Source organism: Thermobia domestica, chromosome 12, assembly GCF_964235325.1.
Source record: "Thermobia domestica chromosome 12, izTheDome1.hap1.1, whole genome shotgun sequence".
NCBI classification, from domain to species: domain Eukaryota; kingdom Metazoa; phylum Arthropoda; class Insecta; order Zygentoma; family Lepismatidae; genus Thermobia; species Thermobia domestica.
Genome location: NC_137465.1, coordinates 184,360,400 through 184,379,940, shown reverse-complemented (window position 1 = coordinate 184,379,940; position 19,541 = coordinate 184,360,400). Strand labels below are relative to the sequence as shown.

Genomic DNA, 19,541 nt, shown 5'->3' with positions numbered 1-19,541 from the left:
GCATCTCCAGAAGGTATTAATTAAAACAAGTTACTTACCAATTATATTATATAAGCAAATAGAGACATGAATTCTTCACGAATCCTTGCAATAATCATCACATTTGCCGTTTTCATGAGCTCCTCTACAGGCCTAGCTCAAACCACAGAGGTTGGCGTAAACGTTTCGACATTGACGACACCAGCACCAAAGCGGAAGACAAATTCTGATAGTATTTTGAGTACTTTGTACTATACGTACAAAGAATGTCTCCCAAAGAACACTATAACATGCCTCAAAGTAAAGCTTGTCGTCGGAATGGACAATATTCTTCACGGCGGCGATATTCCGATAATTCAAAAATTTATTGTTTTGGAAAGAAGTCCAGATGCTATGGATGTAATATCTGAGGAACCTCTTAGCGAACACCAAATTTTGTCGAATCTTCCACGTGACACTGAGGACAGCGGAAGGCGATTGGATAACCTTTTGTTAGATAGACTTTCCAAATTTGTTCGCACAAGGAGTATGAAGTTAAGTTTACAAAGCTTATTTCCTGGAATTTCTTTGAGAGTTTCCCGCAATGACAACGACGGTGATGCAGTTGATTTGGGATTGGAGATAGAAGATGAACTTGAAGAAACTGTTGGAGAAACAGGTAACTATTATATTTATTTAAATTTTCGCGAGTGACGTCATCACCTATTGTAATAAATATTTCTTTGTATTTTTTAAAATTAGATTACTTTCCTATTTGCTTGTTTGTTATTAGCAAATATTGCAACTTAAATTTCACGTTCTTCTGTACCAGCTATAGCCCTGAAATTTAAATCCAGGTACGTAAATCCAATGACTATAAAATATATTCATACAATTTTCGCTATAGCTTATCGTTTTACGCTCATGCGTATTACGGCTGGATAATGAATGATGGTTGAATTAGAGTTTAGCGTCCCTATCAGCAGAGAGGCTATATGATACGTGGATCTACAGCTTAATGCGGAATTCGAAGCACATGAATTTCCACCGAGAATCGAAACCGGGTTTCCCGTGTAGAAAACGTGAAAACTAACCACATAGCCAGGAGGGAGCTCTGTGACTGGATTATACATATAATATATCAGCGTTATTATCGAATATCAACTATATTATCTATATCAGCGTTATTTATCTTTTCTCATTTCAGTTTTTGAGTAGTAAACAGCTAAAGAAATTCCAGTTTGCCTAGCAACTTGTAAGTTTTGTATCACATTTTCGGGCTGCGAAGGAAAACAGTTATTATTATTATTATTATTATTATTATTATTATTATTATTATTATTATTATTATTATTATTATTATTATTATTTAGGGATTTAGGATTTAGATTTCTGGGCTCTCGGCATCTTATGGGCATTTAGCCCGTCGCGTTTGAGGGATGACGTCCCTCGGCGAGCACATTATCCGGGGAAAGGGAAGGAAGAAAGGATTGGGGAAGCGAAGCGGCATGGGACCTACAACGTATAAGTTAGGTACCACCCCGGCATTTGCCTGGTGTGAATGAGTAGAACCCAGGAAAACCTCATTCAAGGTGGCTGACCTGGAAAAGCTGTTACACTTTTTCGACCGAGTGCCCCCACTAGGAATTATTATTATTATTATTATTATTATTATTATTATTATTATTATTATTATTATTGCGAATTTTATTCTTAATTTATGTGAACATGAAATAATAAAAGTTCATAATTTTTTTGAAAATATTTCAGTTTAACACGCCACGATTACGCCCTTTAGGCCAACTAAAACGATAACTAAGGCAAGTGAATGTGGGAGGATTCGGGAGTGCCCGTGGAAACCCACGTACACGATATTGTTCACTACAAACTTACTTGGGCGGGGATCGAACCAGGGACCCTACACTTCAGAGGTAAGCGCTCTACCACTAGGCCACCGTGCTGCCGTAAACAAATTTTGACTATCATAAACAAGTAGAGAAAAAGTATTAACATTTGTTTTGCAAGTACCAACTTTGCCGTTCTAATTATTATTTAAGCTGGTACCTGGTTTCACATGTATTCCGATCAAGCGTTCTATTAACTGCTGAGTTCTAATGACGTCAAGAAACTAACTGGAAATATATACTTCATTGAATCACACCATGTTTACTTAACGTTCGTGTCTTTAGGGCGAAAGATACTTTTAGATATTGTATAAGCTAAAAGAAAAAGAAAAAATTGTTAAAATATTCTGGTTAATATAAAAAAATGAAATCTTTAAGTTTTACGTCCAACGGTTATGCCAGTTAGGCTAAAGGAGACGGTGATGATGAGAGATGATTGAAATGGTGGAATGAAGAAACTGGGAGGAAACGGGAGATCCCCGAGAAATCCCACGAACACGGTGTTTGTCCACCACAAAGTCCTCACGGAGCGAGCTGGGATCGAACCAGAGACCCCAAGCACCGGAGGTGAACACTCTACCACTTTTTTTTTAAAAAAAAAACTTTCTTACTTATTTTCTACTGCACCCACTTTTCAGGACTACTAGACACGACAGGGACACGAACACAGAAATATCGAGGACAGTAAAAATTCCATCCTTGCTACTACAAAGGGACACGAACCCCAATGGGCTTTACCTCGCGATCATTAGCCTAATGCCTCAGACCGCTCGGCTACACCCACCGGCAGCCACTGAGCGACCGCGTCCCCCTATGGTTAATATTGAATTATTTGTCTCTCATTGCAAGTGTATAGGTTGATTATCGTTATTTACTCGTTGTTATGACAACGAATATATATATATATATATATATATATATATATATATATATATATATATATATATATATATATATATATTAGATTAATGGTAATCGAACTAAGGACTTGTTTTATCGAAAAACTGAAGATATAACTAATTGAAGCAAGGTAATAGAAAAACATATGTAAACTAGTGGCTTCGTATTTGGAAAATAATTATAGCTAGTATATTGCATCCTAAGTCATACATACCCAGTGTACATTTAGTTAGGGGTGGAATTCTGTGTGACTTTGAAATATCCGTAGATACAAAGTTAAATAATGGACTGTGGCATATTTACATAATCGAAAGTTCGGTTATGTAATACTGTTTTGCGATTCAATTTTTCATTTGCGACGGATCTCTATGATTTTGAATACCAAACTGCGATGTAAATATAGGGCATGGCATTACTGCTGTATCGCCGGACCAGACGAAAATCCAGAAAAAAAAAGGAATATTATTTAGTTTCTCACCAAAATAATAGGTTGTGACCCTGGGTTACTTGGTAGTGATTATTGTTCGAAATACAGTGTGGTCGTATGCCATAAAAACTACTGCATAAAACACGAACCAACTTGTGCTAGGTGACCACTAAAAGCACGAATGCTATCTAACCGAGTCATGGCAGGAGCGCAGCAGGGAAGTCCTAGCAGTAGCGAAGAAGTGCGTCCCTAGGGAGAAAGCGCGTCAGCGGCAGTGGGTATGTGCATAAACAAAGGTAGTGAGAGAAACGTTATATGTCATAAAATGCGTGGCTTATGTGTTGCACAGCTGTGCGGGAGATACAAAATGTGATCCAGAAAAAGTACCAAATTGTACTAAAGTAGATTACAATTGATTAGGTTTGGTTAGAGTTCCTTTTCCCTTCTGTAGTTTGAATTCGTTTCCACACTTACGATAAACTGTTCGCCTATTTAATAGACTACGCCGTTCACACAATTTCAACAACTGGCACTCCTTATTTTTGTATTACTCGATAAAATTTAAACACGATATGACACAATCTTGTCGTTTACGCACCATTTCCCACTGCCTTTCTCATAAATTATAACAGGTGTACCTCTCCGCCAAATAGTCCCTTCCGCCTCCATATATACTGTTGCTTACAATATCAAAAACAACTAACAACAAGAAGTTTCTTAACTTCAACTATTCCCCTCACCTTGCTTTCACTCATTCTTCCTCACAAACCAAAATAAATTCTCCAGTTCATCTGGTGAATTTTCTAAAATTGGTCCATCGATACAGCAGTTAAATCTAGGACCTATATACAGGGTGACGTTCTTAAACCCCCTGAGACTGCAAAATGTCTGACGAAAGTTGAGTTGAGTTGATTGCAGTTTAGCGTCGACATTATATGGGACGTGGACCTGCAACTTAAAGGGCCAGACTACTAAATATTTGTCTAAAGCTAACAATTTTTCTTTTGCCAGTTTTTCGTAAATGAAAAGAGATAATGAAATGTAACTTACCGCAATAATAGATAATGTTATTCTACACCCGAAAATACGAATCGGAAGAATTTTCAGTGTTGCCATCCATAGAAATTACAGTGTGACCAAAAGTTGAATTACCCAAAAATCTAGGTTAAGGCAACGACTAGAATGATGACTTAACATGCTGTCTGTGTTCCTTGTTTACTACTTTCTAAATAATATTTGTATTTATTCTGTAATAACTTACATACGTTATTACAAAATAAATAAGTTATTACAAAATAAATAAAAATATTATTTAAAAGTAGTTAACAAGGAACACAGACAGCATGATAAGTCATCAATTACCGTTGAGTTCATTTTTCTAGTCGTTGCCTTAACCTAGATTTTTGGGTAATTCACATTTTGGTCACACTGTAATTTCTATGGATGGCAACACTGAAAATTCTTCCGATTCGTATTTTCGGGTGTAGAATAACATTATCTATTATTGAGGTAAGTTATATTTCATTATCTCTTTTCATTTATGAAAAACTGGCAAAAGAAAAATTGTTAGCTTTTGACAAATATTTAGAATAGTAGTCTGCCCTCTTAACGTGGGATGCGAACCACATGAGCTTTCGCCGGGAACCGAACCCTGGTCTTCCACGCCGAAATGTTCCTACGCTAACTGCTTAGCCACGAGAAAGCTCACATCTGACGAAAATTTACGTGTGAAATTAGGGTTCCTTGCCCCTCTTCTGGGGGAAACAATTTCGAAAACTTTAATAAGGGCTTCTATTTTTAAAATTTGCAGATGAGAGTTCTACTTAAAAAAATATTCGAAGCTTTTTTCGATTTGCGACAATCAGTGTAATCAGTGAAACCTAGTTTCACTAAGGTTTCTTCAATTGAGGGAAAATTGTACACACTGACCAATGTGAAGGGAAACGGGAGTACACAGAGAAAACCCACGAGCACGATATTTTCCACCATAAACTTACTGTGCCGGGGATCGAACCTGGAACCCCTCCCACCAGAGTTAAGCGCTCTACCACAGAGCCACCGTGCCACCCATGTACAGTGTTAGATCTATAATGATTGATAATAGGCATGTTACTTGAACAGTAAATTAGACCCAATGCTTTAATTCTGTCTTTCTTCTTTTTAACCTACCTAAAAGTATATACGAGATGTGTTCAAAAAGATAAAACCTCATTTTTTCCCGCGTAAACCAATGAAGCGCGGAAAGCTTTCTTCAGCGTAGATGTAGAGGGGACGCGTGATTTCCCCCCCTTTCGCAGAAAGCGTCAAATCGTTGACAGTGAAGACGCGTGGTAAGAGGCCTTCGTATTTCAGTTTTTTATTTTATTTTATTTATTTATTTATTTATTTATTTTGTAAAATGGCAGAAAAACTTGAGCAGCGATATTGCATCAAATTTTGCCAAAAGCTTTGCCAAGCGGAAACCATTAAATTTTGATCGAGAATTTGGGCATGAGGAGAGTGTTCGGGAAATTTAATTCAGGCTTTCAATATTCCTGTGTGTTGATAGGCTCCCTACTCATCCGAAATGGCTCCCTGTGACTTTTGATTATTTCCCAAGCTGAAAATACCACTAAAATTGACCCGATTTGAGTCAAGAAAAGATTTCACGCAGAGAGCGAGGGCACGTCTGCTCACCATTCCAGAAACTGCGTTCCAGAAGTGTTTCCAACAATGACGAGAACACGAGGAGAATGTGTGCATTACCAAGAAGACTACTTTGAAGGGCATTAGTGTTTCGGATTTCCAAATCAAGAAATGTACTTTTGCCAACCAAAGGTTCTATACTCTTTGAACATACCTCGTATTTTCTCCTTTTTCGTGATTTTATAAAACCATTGTTTTTAAAAATATATTTCCAATTGCTTCTCCCAGTTTTAAGTCAGGATATATAGATTCACTTGCAATGGTAGATGTTGTCGTTCAAGTCCTACTAATGGATAGTAATGACTAACCAATCCAAAAGAATTTGTTATTTTAATTGGCAAATCGCATTAAACTAACGAAGTAAGAAGAGAGTGAACTCCAAAATTAATCCTTCACTGATTACACTGGTCAATGCCCATTTTGCTGATTAGATGCTGATAGCTGATTCTTACTAATTCGAGTATGGTAAACCACAAAAATGACATTAGTTTTTCTCGATCATGTCAGGTCAGGTTTCTTTGCAAAATGGAAAGTTACCAAAAATTAGGGATACATATTTAGGGGAATGATATATAAGTAGCCGTTAAAGAATTCATACGATGGCAGCACATGAAATATAAAAAAATTGTACGCCAGGAACTTACTTAAATATCTGAAAAGTAGATTACAATAACCTTTTATTTGAAAAGATTATCGTTGTCCTAAATTTTTGCAACCGTTAAATTGAACTAAGTATTATGTACGAAAACAGTTTGAACATTAAATAGGTCCCAATAGTTTTTTCGCAGATGCACTACAAATATGGGTTTATGAATTTATTGGTAATGTAGCCAATTGACTTACGATTATCGGGCTCTTGGATTCGTATCTCATTGAAAGAAAACTTTATTATTTAAAATTATGACCATGCAGCATCAAGGTTCATAGAGCATTTTGTATTATTCTTTTTTTAATTTTCTGTTATTCCCATTAAACTCGACACATAAGGCAAACATCCTATAAGTCCTTTACCTTTTTCCTTTAGTTCCGCTTATGTTTTCATTATGCTGTTTATTCACAAAATCATTAAGAAATACTGAATGGTCTCTGTTAGCGATTGCTTCCTTGATCGGCAACGAGGAAAACGAAAATTACTGAGGTATCTATCTTCCTTGTTTTCCTTGAAGAGTCAGAGGTTTTCTGTTTCCTGCTGTAACATCGAGGTTTCGCCGGGTTCAATTTTGACAAGTGAGGATTTTGAGGACATCGCCTCGGAGGTGGACAACCTGCAGGGAAGACGTCGTGTGTGACATCAAGTAGGATGCGTAAGTCATGGGAGGCGTTTTGTTGAACTTGATTACCATATTTGGAGCAATATGGTGATGAGGGGGGTGGAACCCGGAAGAGGTGCGTGAAATAAAACTGGAGTCCAGGCTCTTCTTGGTATGGACGGAGAGATTTACCTCGTGGAGGACAGAACTTCGGTTTTCGCTCCAGGCACGAGGGGAACGAGGAGAACATGGAATTTAGTCAACACCTAAAGGTAATGTACCTTTCTAACAAGACAGAACTTAAACACCAAATAACATAAGCTAATCCCCTATAGTCTCTCTCTTTGGTTTACCGAAACCTTCCGATAAGTTTCCATTGCCACTTCAAATAGGAATCCTAATTATAAAACTTTACTCATATTAGAAATTAATAATACTTACAGAATAGTTTCAGAGGGGTAACTAACATGACGGCATAATTCTACATGTCACCGAAAGCTCTTAATTATATTGTGTAGCATTCCCAGATAAAATAATTGGGACATAGCTGGAAATGCCAGAATTCCAGTCGCGTTTCATTTTAAATATGTTCATTATTATGATCCGATCGAACCGTTTATACATCCTACGCTTCTTGAGTCTTACCGACCGACTAATCTTACTAATGTTTTGGGCAAGACCCTAGAACTCATTCTAGTAAAGCGCCTGAATTTGTAATTACTCACTCACCCTACTATACCATTTAGGCAAGCATAATTTAGACCATCATTTAGCACAATTGATCAACTTTCAAAATTATCAAGCTATTTAATTAACCATTACAATAAACGTCTGTCTGCTGTTTTACTTTCATTTTATATTGGGTCCGCATTTGATACTAGTTGGCATCAATGGGGTTCTTTTAGAACTCCAAAACAGAGAACAAATATTACCGATTTTGTAAGGAAAGTGTATAATGCGGAATTATTTTTTTCTATATATAAATTGTGTGAGCAATATAAGTCCTGGGCACCACATCAAGTTTGCATAATTTGTATAGAAAATCTTAGATAGTGGACTAAGGGCCAAAGAAAAAGTCTCAGTTTTGGAATTCCAATGGTGTGGCGAGAGCAACATAACCGTGTAAACGACTGCTATTATTGTATGGTAAATATATCTGGCACAGACAAAAAGTCTAAACATTCCCTTCAGTATCATAATCTTTCCTAGGCTAGAAGAACTATTCCTCATTACAATTAAATTCCTGTTCCTATATTCAGCACGTTTGCAAGTTTCAGTGACGACGACGATTCCTGTATCAACACAAATGCACAAAGTAATGATGAGAGATTTGTGGTGTTAGGCAACGAATCCAATTCGTGCAAACCTTTCGCTCAAGCAGACATAAACGATTTCATTCGTGTTCTTAATCTGCCAAAAAGATAAGCAGAGCTACTAGGTACAAGACTAAAAGAATGTTACTTTACCAGTTTGCAATAAAGAGCTCCTTTACCAGTTCTTCTTCCTTAATTGCTTTGAAATAGTGCATTTGCATCTGCAGTGATGACTTTAACTATTCAGTATTTCCATCAACATTAAGTTTTAACATTGGCTTTTTTCTTCATTTAGAGGAGAGAAAGAGAGAGAAAGGAAAGGAGCGATAAGGATAGCAACTGACAAGGGAAGGTTCCACAATTTGTCGCTCAAATCTGATTGCCACATATCACACGTGATAGAGCATCACGAGAAATGGAAATGAGCACAATTTCAGGTGCTATCTATCAGAAAGATAGGAGCTACTACAGGGCTTCAAAATTTGAATATCCAAAAAATTATATCATGGAATTATGTACTCACATGCTCAAAAAAATAAGTAAAATAAAGTACAAAATGCGCGTATACTGTAACTCAAGAATTGTTGCATTTATTCCATTTTCCTTACGTTTATTGTCAAAATTCTGTTATTAGTAAGTCGAGATAATAGAAAGCAATCCATCTAAGGAAATATTTCAAATAAAATAAGAAAACAATAAAAATATAAGTAAAAAATTATGCGCAGTTTTGTGTCTACTGGCAATCATCCCTTCGAGGAATTTTTGCAGTAGCGCACCACAATTGCTACTGGAATTTCACAACTTCCAGTTGGATCAAGGAACCGAAAAGTGGAGCAAAATATTGCATTTATTGGTTTAAACCTAGTGACTCGATTGTCTGCCAAATATAAATTAGCTTCTGTAACCAAGATGTACAAAAATATAGAAACAAACAGGAATAAGGATCGAAACAATATAATAAGGAAATAACGTATTGATAGTGTTCTTTAGTCGACGTATTTATTCAGAATTATAATACTATTGGTAACAGCGATTGTTTTCAGTTTATCGTCTTGTATGCTTACTCCTCTCTACGTTTTTGCACAGCAGACGAACTTCAACTCATTTCTGGTATGTGTGTGTCTGGAACAGAAAAAAAAACATACGCGACCTGCAACCTTAGTCATAGCGAATGAAGTAGAATAGCTTGTCATCATGAAAAAAAGAATGAAAAAGGCTTATGTTAAATTATTGATTTAGTGTGTGTGTGTGTGTGTGTTTCTTTTTACAGTATTGACTATTTTGGATTGTAGATTCTCGATTGTACGATATCATATTTCTCGATTGTAGATTTTCAGCACACGTAGCTTCAACAGTGTGCAACACTGTATCACTACCTTCACTGTTATAATTAGTGATATTAGTGCATTTTAAATCTGTGCATACTTGTATATGGTGCTATTTCAAATAAAATATTTTTGTGCTGAGTTGGCAACACTGCTTCACCTATGACAACACTGTTTATGGTTTTCGATAGAACATTTTGTTCTCATTATATTGTGCAACTTTTGTTTTGATTGCTTTATCGGTTTTCAAGATATTTACTTTAAACGTACATAATTCCATGATATAACTTTTTGAATATTCAAATTTTGAAGCTCCTATCCTTCTGGTCCATGGCACCTTAATTTTTTCTCATTTTCACTTGTCATGATCCTCTATCACATCTGATATGTGGCAATCAGATTTGAGCGACAGCCAGTGTTCCTAGTTTGAGGGAAATTTCCCTAATCTAGGGAAATTTCATAGGTAAATTTAGCAAAAAGAGAAAAAGAGAATTTTTCGATAAAACGCGAGAAAGCCAGATTCTCGCGCTGACAGATTGACCAATACAAATTTTCTCTTCGTTCTTCAGAAATAAATTTTAAAAATAGCAATAGTTTGTGTTTGTGTTCAGGTTCGGAACAAGAGAAGGGCTAGGGGGCCTGGCCCCTCTAAACTTTTCGTGGTAAATCCAGACCTTAACACAAAATGCTATTATGAATACAAAAAACACAATTTAGCTATTTGTAAGAGAATTTTTGATCACTTGGCCCCCTAATATACTGATATTCATGGCCCCTCCAAACCTCTGTGGGTGGTAGAGGGCTTGTTTGTGTTCAAAGTATCATAATTTGCGCCAATTATGCAAATATTTGCTGGCTGGGTGTATTTGTATTTTTTTTTTTTTTTTTTTTTAAATGTGAAGGGAAACGTAAAAAGATACAAACAAAAAGCAAATGAATAAAACAAAATGTGATTGGCACTTCCTTTAATTTAACTAAATTAAGCTTATCAAATAACTTCTATCATAGGAATTGGACACTCGACAAACTAGGAAAATTTTGATAAGAAAAGGGAAAATTTTGTGTTAGTTTAGGGAAATTTTCTTAAGAAAACCTACGAACACTGGCGACAACTTGTGGGACCTTTCATTGTGAGCTTGTACTGTCGCGCTGCTACAGGAAGATTTCTTTCTATTCCCATCTTTTCTCTTCCGGCTTGTTGCAACACGAAAAGGTGAAAGAAAAATGAAACCATTCATATCACAATTACGTGTATCTCACAATACCTACACGCTTGATTTACTAAACGTTAAATAGGTTAACATTTAGGAGCAACAGTGGGTCAGTGGTAGAGCGTTTACCTAAGTTCTAGTGTTCCAGGTTAAGTCCCAAGACACATGCGTTTGTTTTGGACAACATCGTATCTGTGTATTAAGACGAGGGTCTCCCGTTTTCTCCCACATTCTCATTCCACTATTTCTCTCATATACACTTGCATTGATCATTAGTCTCCTTGGCATAAATGAAATACGAGTGGAACGTTAAATTAAGAAGAAGAAGCTTAACGTTTAAGCTCAAATAAACATTTAAGAGATTTGTTCCTTTATTGTTTTACTAGGTAAACAAGTAGCAGTGGTACATGGTGTCTACTAGTTAAAGAAGTAGCAATGTTACATGGTGTCTACTAGGTAAAGAAGCAGCACTATTACATGGTGTCTACTACATAAACAAGTAGCAGTGTTATGTGGTGTCTACTAGGTAAACAAGTAGCAGTGTTACATGGTGTCTACTAGGTGACAAGTAACAGTGTTACATGGTGTCTACTAGGTAACAAGTAACAGTGTTACATGGTGTCTACTAGGTAAACAAGTAGCAGTGTTACATGGTGTCTACTAGGTAACAAGTAACAGTGTTACACGGTGTCTACTACATAAACAAGTAGCAGTGTTATGTGGTGTCTACTAGGTAAACAAGTCGCAGTGTTACGTTGTCTACTAGGTAAATAAGTAGTAGTGTTACGTAGTGTCTGCTAAGTAAACAAGTAGCAATATAACGTGATGTCTATTAGGTGAACAAGTAGCAGCGTCACATGTACACCACGTTAAGAAGTTTGGTTTGTATATCGGGATACACTCTCAATTAATTTTGAAACCGGAAGTGGTAGGGCATTTATACAACTTCCGATCTATCCTTAATTGATTGCAGAAAACCACTTCTCTCTATCTTTGCTGTTTTTGCTTTAGTACAATCATCATTAAAACCGGAAGTGATTGATTTTTCTGTCACTTCTAGTTTCAGTAGAGATATTAGAGTGGAGATAGAATATATTCCTTGAATGTTTAATTGACTGCAAGAAGCAGCTTCTAGCTGTCTATTACTGTCTTTACTCAATAACGATAAGATTAAAACTGAAAATTAATTGATTTCATACAATTCCGGCTTTAGTATAGTGTAGAGATATTAGAAATAAGATGGAATATATTTTTTGGGTTATTCAATTGATTACAGAAAACCGTTTCTCATTATCTGTTACAGTTTGTCTTCTAGTGACCAACGTTAAACCGGAAGAGGTTGATTTCTCGCCCTTCCGGTTTGGATAGGTATTAGCAGAAAAAATGATACTTATTATTAGGACACTAAATCGGTTCACAAAAACAACCTCTTATCATTCTTTTACTTTTTGTAGAGACATATTGAAACCGGAAGATATAGTGGATATCTATCACTTCCGGTTTCAAAATCAGGACGCTTAAACGATTGCAGAAAATAGCTTCTCGCTGTGGTTTCAGTAGAGAGATCAGATTGGAGTTTGAATATATTCACGAGGCAGTTAATTGACTACAGGAAACTGCTTCTCGGCGTCTATTACCTTTTTTTAATTCCATGACAATCAGTGTTAAAACCGGAAATGATTGGTTTCTGGCAATTCCTTCTTTAATACAGGGATTAAGTGCAGATATAGTCTTAGAATGATTAATCGATTGCAGAAAAGAACTTCTTTTTATGTATTACTTTTTTTTTTACACTATAGCGATCAACGTTAAACCTGAAGTCGTTGATTTCTGCCACCTCTGGTTTGCAACGTTAAGAGAGAAGATGGATATTCCTAGAATACTAAGTCGATTCCCAAACACCACTTCTCACTCTTTTTTTTTCTGTTCTATATAAATCATGGTTTTTTATAATCTCGCTTTAAGATCGAACTTTTTGTTGTCTACAGGATAGGTGGAAAATAGCTGCCTTTTGAAAATTGTTTATAACATTTCTAATACTTTACCAATTTTCACGAAACAAAAAGCATTTTGTTCCTTATAACGTTGCAATTGTTATGTATTACTAAAATTTCATGTAAGCAACACCATTATCCACTAGTTTTCGTAAACGGTTGGAGGTGCTTGCGAGAAACTTCTGCAGATATTTCAACAGTACGTTTCTAAGAATTTGGCGAATTCGCTCCTCCAATTCATTAGACGTTTTTGGTTTTGTGCGATTAACTTCCACTTTCGCCCATCGACAGTGGAAGAAGTCGAATACCTCTAGGTCAGGACTCCTTATTGGCTATTCAAGGGGAACACAACATTCCAACTAGCGTCCTGAACAATGGGTGTTGAGCCGGGGCTCATCTTACGTAAAGATCAGTTATTGTAATTGTTTCCCGTGCATAGAACCGTCTTCAGGCATAACAACATACTTTGCTGGATTTATTGCGTCCTGAATGACGTATGGCCCCACAACTTTCGTTAATGACATGCCGCACCACACTGTGACCTTTGGACGATGTTGACCTTTTCCCAACAAATACTCTCGGATCCTCTCCTGTTCAATAACTGCAATTGTGCCGGTTAACAAACTCGTCAACATGAAACACGGCCTTTATTTGACCACATGATATTGCCGAAAAGATTGGATAGGTCTTCATAGCAAACAAGTATCATCTTCCGATTTTCCAACCGATGATCACAGTCTTCCGGAGATAATTGCTAGCATTAATGTCGTTTCCGTGGACGATAATACAACCCTCTTCAAAACAATTCGGATTGTGTAAACCACTTTCGCAAGATGGCTGATTTTGAGATATCTGATTGTTTCGAGTGCACATTTTAACAACTATTTGCACATTTTCTTCCGTCCTGGATGTTGAAGGGCAAGCGTGTCTCTTAATGTCTGCTACAGAATCTGTGTCCATTGACTCTTATGATCTTTGCATCTACTTAGGTATAAGGTTCTTTCAGACTTCGCCACTGTCTTTGCACTTGTACCACGGACTGCCATACTTCATACCGGGATACCAGTTGAACCCGCTCACGCAAGATTAGACGTTGCGTCATGGTTCGCCACTAGTATCTGTAATGGCATAAATGAGATATCATGTAATAAATTTTCTGTCATTGTAAGAAAAATATGTTTTTTTTTTTTTAATGAAAATCGATTACGTATTAAAAGAGTTATACAGAATTTTCAATAACGAGTTAATTATCGTTCAGTTATTACTTCCAGCTCGTGCCAAGTGGACTTCGTGATGAACAAGTGTGATGTGCGTGTCTTTCCTCTGGATTCTCCCGTTTCATCCCATTTTACATATTCCACTATTTCATTTATTCTAATCTTTACCGTCTCCTTTAGCCAAGACAGCATAACGGTGGGACGTAAAACTTACGATTTAATTTCATTTCACTTTATCTGTTGGGTTTTTACACTATGGCGATTATCGTTAAACCTGGGAGTGATAGATTTTCTGCCATTTTCGGTATTAATTAAGAAATTACATTGGGGAGAGAATATTTTCTTAAACCCCATAAATGATTGAAGAAACCCAATTCTCGCCGTCTGCTACCATTTTTCCTCTATGGCGATCTACGTTAAAACTGGAAGTGAATTATTTCTGTCACTTCCAGTTTGAATACGGAGTTAACAGAGGAGATGGTACCTATTCTTAGAAAGCTAAATCGATTGCTAATAAAAAAAATCTCTTCTCGCTATCTCGAATCTTTTTTTTTTTTCTATGTCCAAAATTACTGTCTCAAGTATATAAATATGTTGTTATAGAAATATTATTTGATAACGAATTCGCCCGGAATTTCTTATAATGTTCGTGTGTGTATAATCGGCAAAGACATGTATGTGGCAAATTTCATGTCAAAAGAGCAGTAAATAAGAACAATAAAACGAAAATAAAATTTCCTTGTCCATTTAGCAACCTATTTTGTTTTACTCATTCTAATTTTCGTATTTATAATTATTTTCCTATGAAATTTACCACAAATATATATTTCCCGATTACATACATTAAAAGTACCGTACAAAATCATCACATTATATTCTTACAAAAAGACAGTTATACTTCTGTAGATATGCTACAATCATTTTGGACATGAGTGTATATCGATATTGAAACCGGAAGCTGTGTGAATTTCTACACTTCCGATTTTAGTAGAGTTAGGAATAGAGATGATATATGCTCTTGGGACATTTAAATCGATTGCAGAAAAACACTTATCTTTGTCTATCACCATTTTTACCCTATAGCAGCGTTTCCCAACCTTTTTCGACTTGCGGCACACTACAGGTGCAACTTGGATTCTCGCGGCACACTTATAAATTATTTGTAAATATAAAATACCGTGGTATTTTTTCTGTGATTACTGATCTCCTTCTCACAGAGAAGAAAGCTCGATCACTGGTTTTTCCCTGTGGTAAATCACTATGCTTATTTTTCATTCTAATTTAAAAATAGAAAGCAATTGCAGTGAAATATTGGACTCAGGTTTTTAAAAATACGCTTTATTTTTCGAAAACTGTATCCAACTAAGAATGAAGATCACTAAATAACGAACGAACAAAGAAATCTCTTTTACTTTTAAAACACAAATGTAGGTAATTTGTCGAAAGAATTGAATGATATTTTAAATTTTCAAATTATGAAATAGTCTGCAACAATAAAGAAGCAATAATGGCCATAACGATAAAAAATACTTTTTTGAACATTACAAATGTACAGAAAAGTACATGAAACTTAAAATTGTAGATTCATAATAGAGGTTCATAGTAATGTGCAATACAAATATACATTTTCCTCTACATTTTGCAATTTGATTGCTATAGAATTAATCATTTTGTTTTGATTTCGTCGCGGCACTCCAGCGGCCCATTCACGGCACACCAGTGTGCCGCGGCACAACGGTTGGGAAACGCTGCTCTATAGCCTTGAACGTAAAAACAGGAAGTAGTTGATTTCTACATTTGCGCTTTGAATATTGGTTCCAAAAACAATCTCGATTTCTAACTTTTAAACCCTCTATATTTTGACCAAATTTAGTGGTGGTCCATCAAGTATTTTTTTTTTTTTTGTACTCTTGTCTCGCGCATGGACGGATGGGCAGACCTATGGACTGCGTAAATATATAAAGAAATCTGGTAAACCAAACTCCTTAATAAATTACTGACTTATTTTCGTTTAAACAAATGACTACTATAAGTACTGCACTAGTAAGCCCAAATCCAAATTTTGTTTTGCAAAATATCTACACAGAAAATATTTTTACGTGAGTGCAATGCCAATCAAAATCAGTTTACAAACCAAGTTTCGTCGAAATCCTAAATTCTGTAGACCGTATACGATGTGTGATTGGTTGATTAAAAAAAAAAAAAAATAATCAGAAAATGAAAAATAAACGTATCTTTCCGGAATGAATTAGCTTAGAATTACAATTATTGTGGTGTGTTACCACGAAGGAATTATTAGGATATTCTTTTCGAAATTATGCTTGACACGAAACTGAAAACCTGAGGAGCACTGAAACTAATCATATGTAACTTTCCTCTCCCAGAGTTCAAGGTTATTCACTTGGCTTTTACATCCTGACAAGCAGAGATGCAACCATGGTGGTGGTGGGGGGTGGGGGAGTGCACTGGATCCGGACTCTCTCAAAAAAACTTCCTAACTCAACTATATTTGTACACTTCCTCAATAAAACTATTCTTGTTTAACAGGGGAATGAAATTTTATTTTACATTTTATTTGTACTCTTTCCCTTATAAAAATAATCTAGTTCTTTCATTTTTTCTGAAAATTAAATGGAAGTATTTTACAATTACTTATCGTCTTTGCGGGTACAGAATAATACCCTTTCAATACTAATTACAATTCAATACTAATTTCAATACTAATTACAATAGATGTAATGCCTTATAGTATAGGACCCCTCAAAGTTGAACCGCTAGCAACAAAATTCATATGAGAGAGCGCCTGCTGACAACATATTTTGATCAAGCCATCTTAGGGAGACAAGCAATTCATTTACATATAGCACCGTTCACAGACAATCTAAGGGAAAACCCATGATTAATAAACTAATCCTAGTAACGAGTGAAGCTTGCATTGTTTTTATGCAGCTTACAGTGTAGTGTATGTGAATACTTTCCATTTATCAAAATACCAAAATCGTAATGAGATTTTATAATCAAAATACCAAAATCGTAATGAGATTTTATATTTAGTTTTCCAGAAATTGCTATTCTCTTTCCACTTACCGATTGAATTATACTATTGCGTATTTAATATCTCAAGTTTCCTAGCAACAAACTCATTAAACCTCTTTCTATAATCAAGTTGGAACATAGATGTGGCAAAACACACTAAAATTGGGTAAATCATTTTACGCAATTTTGTAAATGTAGTGAGAAAAGTGTGTCAACTTCAGAAGCAAATTTTAACATTGGATTATAGAAATAGATTCTTATAATTTCTGCTTTATAAGACGAAACGAAGATGCTACAGATGTCTTGTTCTTTACATATTTAATATATGGAATTTAAGCTAACTAGTTTACTCGTGAAGTTTATTCAGCCACTGTTATTGGTAAAACTCAGGTCATTTTCCTCTACTTTTGTCTATTACATCATATGAATTTACATAAGCTCATTTTGGCATTGTAAAGAACATTTTTCTTTAACTATTACTCATACCCATAAACTCAAGATATTCGTACTGTAACCAAAACGTACAGTGAGAGTAGTTCCATAGCACTACTTAGTATGTATTTCGGTTGTTTAAAAAATAACCGTAGACTTCCAGGATACTAGTATCATTGTATGCAGATTTTTCTTCTTACGTCTTTTCAGACTCCTCTAGGAGATGCTAATGATCGGGAACAATGACATAAATAATAATTCATAACAATAATCCCCACTCTGATTAATATCTCTCAATAAAACTTGTAATTAATTACAGGGTAAAGCAATTCTTTATTCAGGAATTAATTGTAAAAAATTAGGGAACGACGAATTCTCAATTAGCCAAAAGAAAATATTCTTGAGGGCTCTTTCACTTGGGAGCCCTGTTCCTTAAAATTCAGGTAAATCACTCAGCACAACAAACTCCTACCAGTTTCTAATCGAACTTCACTAATCAGTCATTTGTTCACAGCTCTGTCCTCCCCTAAATCTATCACGAAGGTTGTCAAAAAAAAAAAAAAAACCATAACCTGAAATGACAAAGAACATCACTCAGTCCAAAGATGGTTATTCATTTTAAAGAGAAAATCATCATTCAGGTTTCTCTGGCCTAAAAAAAAAAAAATTCTAAATTAGTACCTTAATGAAGTTATGCCTCAAAGGTTTCTTTTTTTTAAAAATATTTCCAATTTCCTAGTTTCTCCTAGCTAGAGATTACGGGAATTATTCATTCCGATAAGCTATCACTCAAGCTTATTTCTATCTGAACTAAATTTTTTATTCAACAGAAAAGGAAAATTACTTAAGTGCACGGCGGTATTCTTAACAAAATCTACATTCTTACATTCGTCGGAGAACTTACTGGTAAACTATAGCAACCAATACACGTTTTTTAGGGGGACAGACACGAGCGCTCTTACATATAATCATAATACATTTAATATCATACTTTTACTTTAAAATCATATTCACATACTAATTACATATATATCTCGACGTATTCATTTCTCTCTATATATATATATTTATATTCAATAAATGCGCACACATTTAAATTAATCACCCCAATAATAAAATTTTTACAAGGTTGCAAACATTGTCCAAAAACAAATGACTTCCGACATTACATATGAAGAAGAAAATCGCTTTTCTACCTGATACCGCGCATCTATAAATTTTTCACTTTTATATAATCAATCCGTGTTTAAATCATGAAGGGAAAAAAAAAACTTTGGAAGGCAGGCACGTAACACAGAGCATTTCTAAAGATATAACTAGATAAAACCAAAGTACAATTTCTGGGCCCAGGTTAACTACAAAGTAATCGAAAACCAACACAGAAAGGAAAGTGACCAACGAATTACGAAAAAACTTAAGAGGAACGACGGTGAAAGAACGTAATCGAAGTGTCGTCAAATACTAAGTCTTTGTTCATTTCAGCGATAGGTCAAAATGTGATGGAGGACCCGATCATTATCTACTCCATTCATGAATCGTGTCTTGCAACGTCTCAGCTGGTAATTTCAGATCAGAGTTGTACGTTAAATAAATCGTAAGCGACAAGTTCAAAATCGGGGGGGGGGGGGGAAGATTGAAAAATTAAAAAAAAAATCTCGAAGTAAGAAGGAAGAAAGAGACAAGAGAGAGAAAGCGGCGCCAACAAAAGGAGAAAGATTAAAGTACTACTCACTACTCAGAAGAGTGATCGAATTTAAATATATAACAACTCATAGCCAAAAATATTCACATATGCCGAAAAAGGGTAGTTTACTTAAATACGTAAACTAGGAGGGAGTCCCTGCTGCCAAGGACAAGAATTTGCTTGTAAGATTGAAATCCGATCCCCG

General features: G+C 35.5%; 1 protein-coding gene across 1 annotated transcript in view; it reads left to right on the top strand.

The window, feature by feature from the left end:
* Window positions 1–297: 297 nt before the first annotated feature.
* The window catches only part of LOC145666208 (uncharacterized), a 36,260-nt gene continuing 17,016 nt past the window's right edge, over window positions 298–19,541 (top strand). The window contains exon 1 of the mRNA XM_081733275.1: window positions 298–637. Within this exon, the coding sequence (XP_081589401.1) occupies window positions 298–637 (340 nt within the window). The remainder of the gene's footprint in view (window positions 638–19,541) is intronic.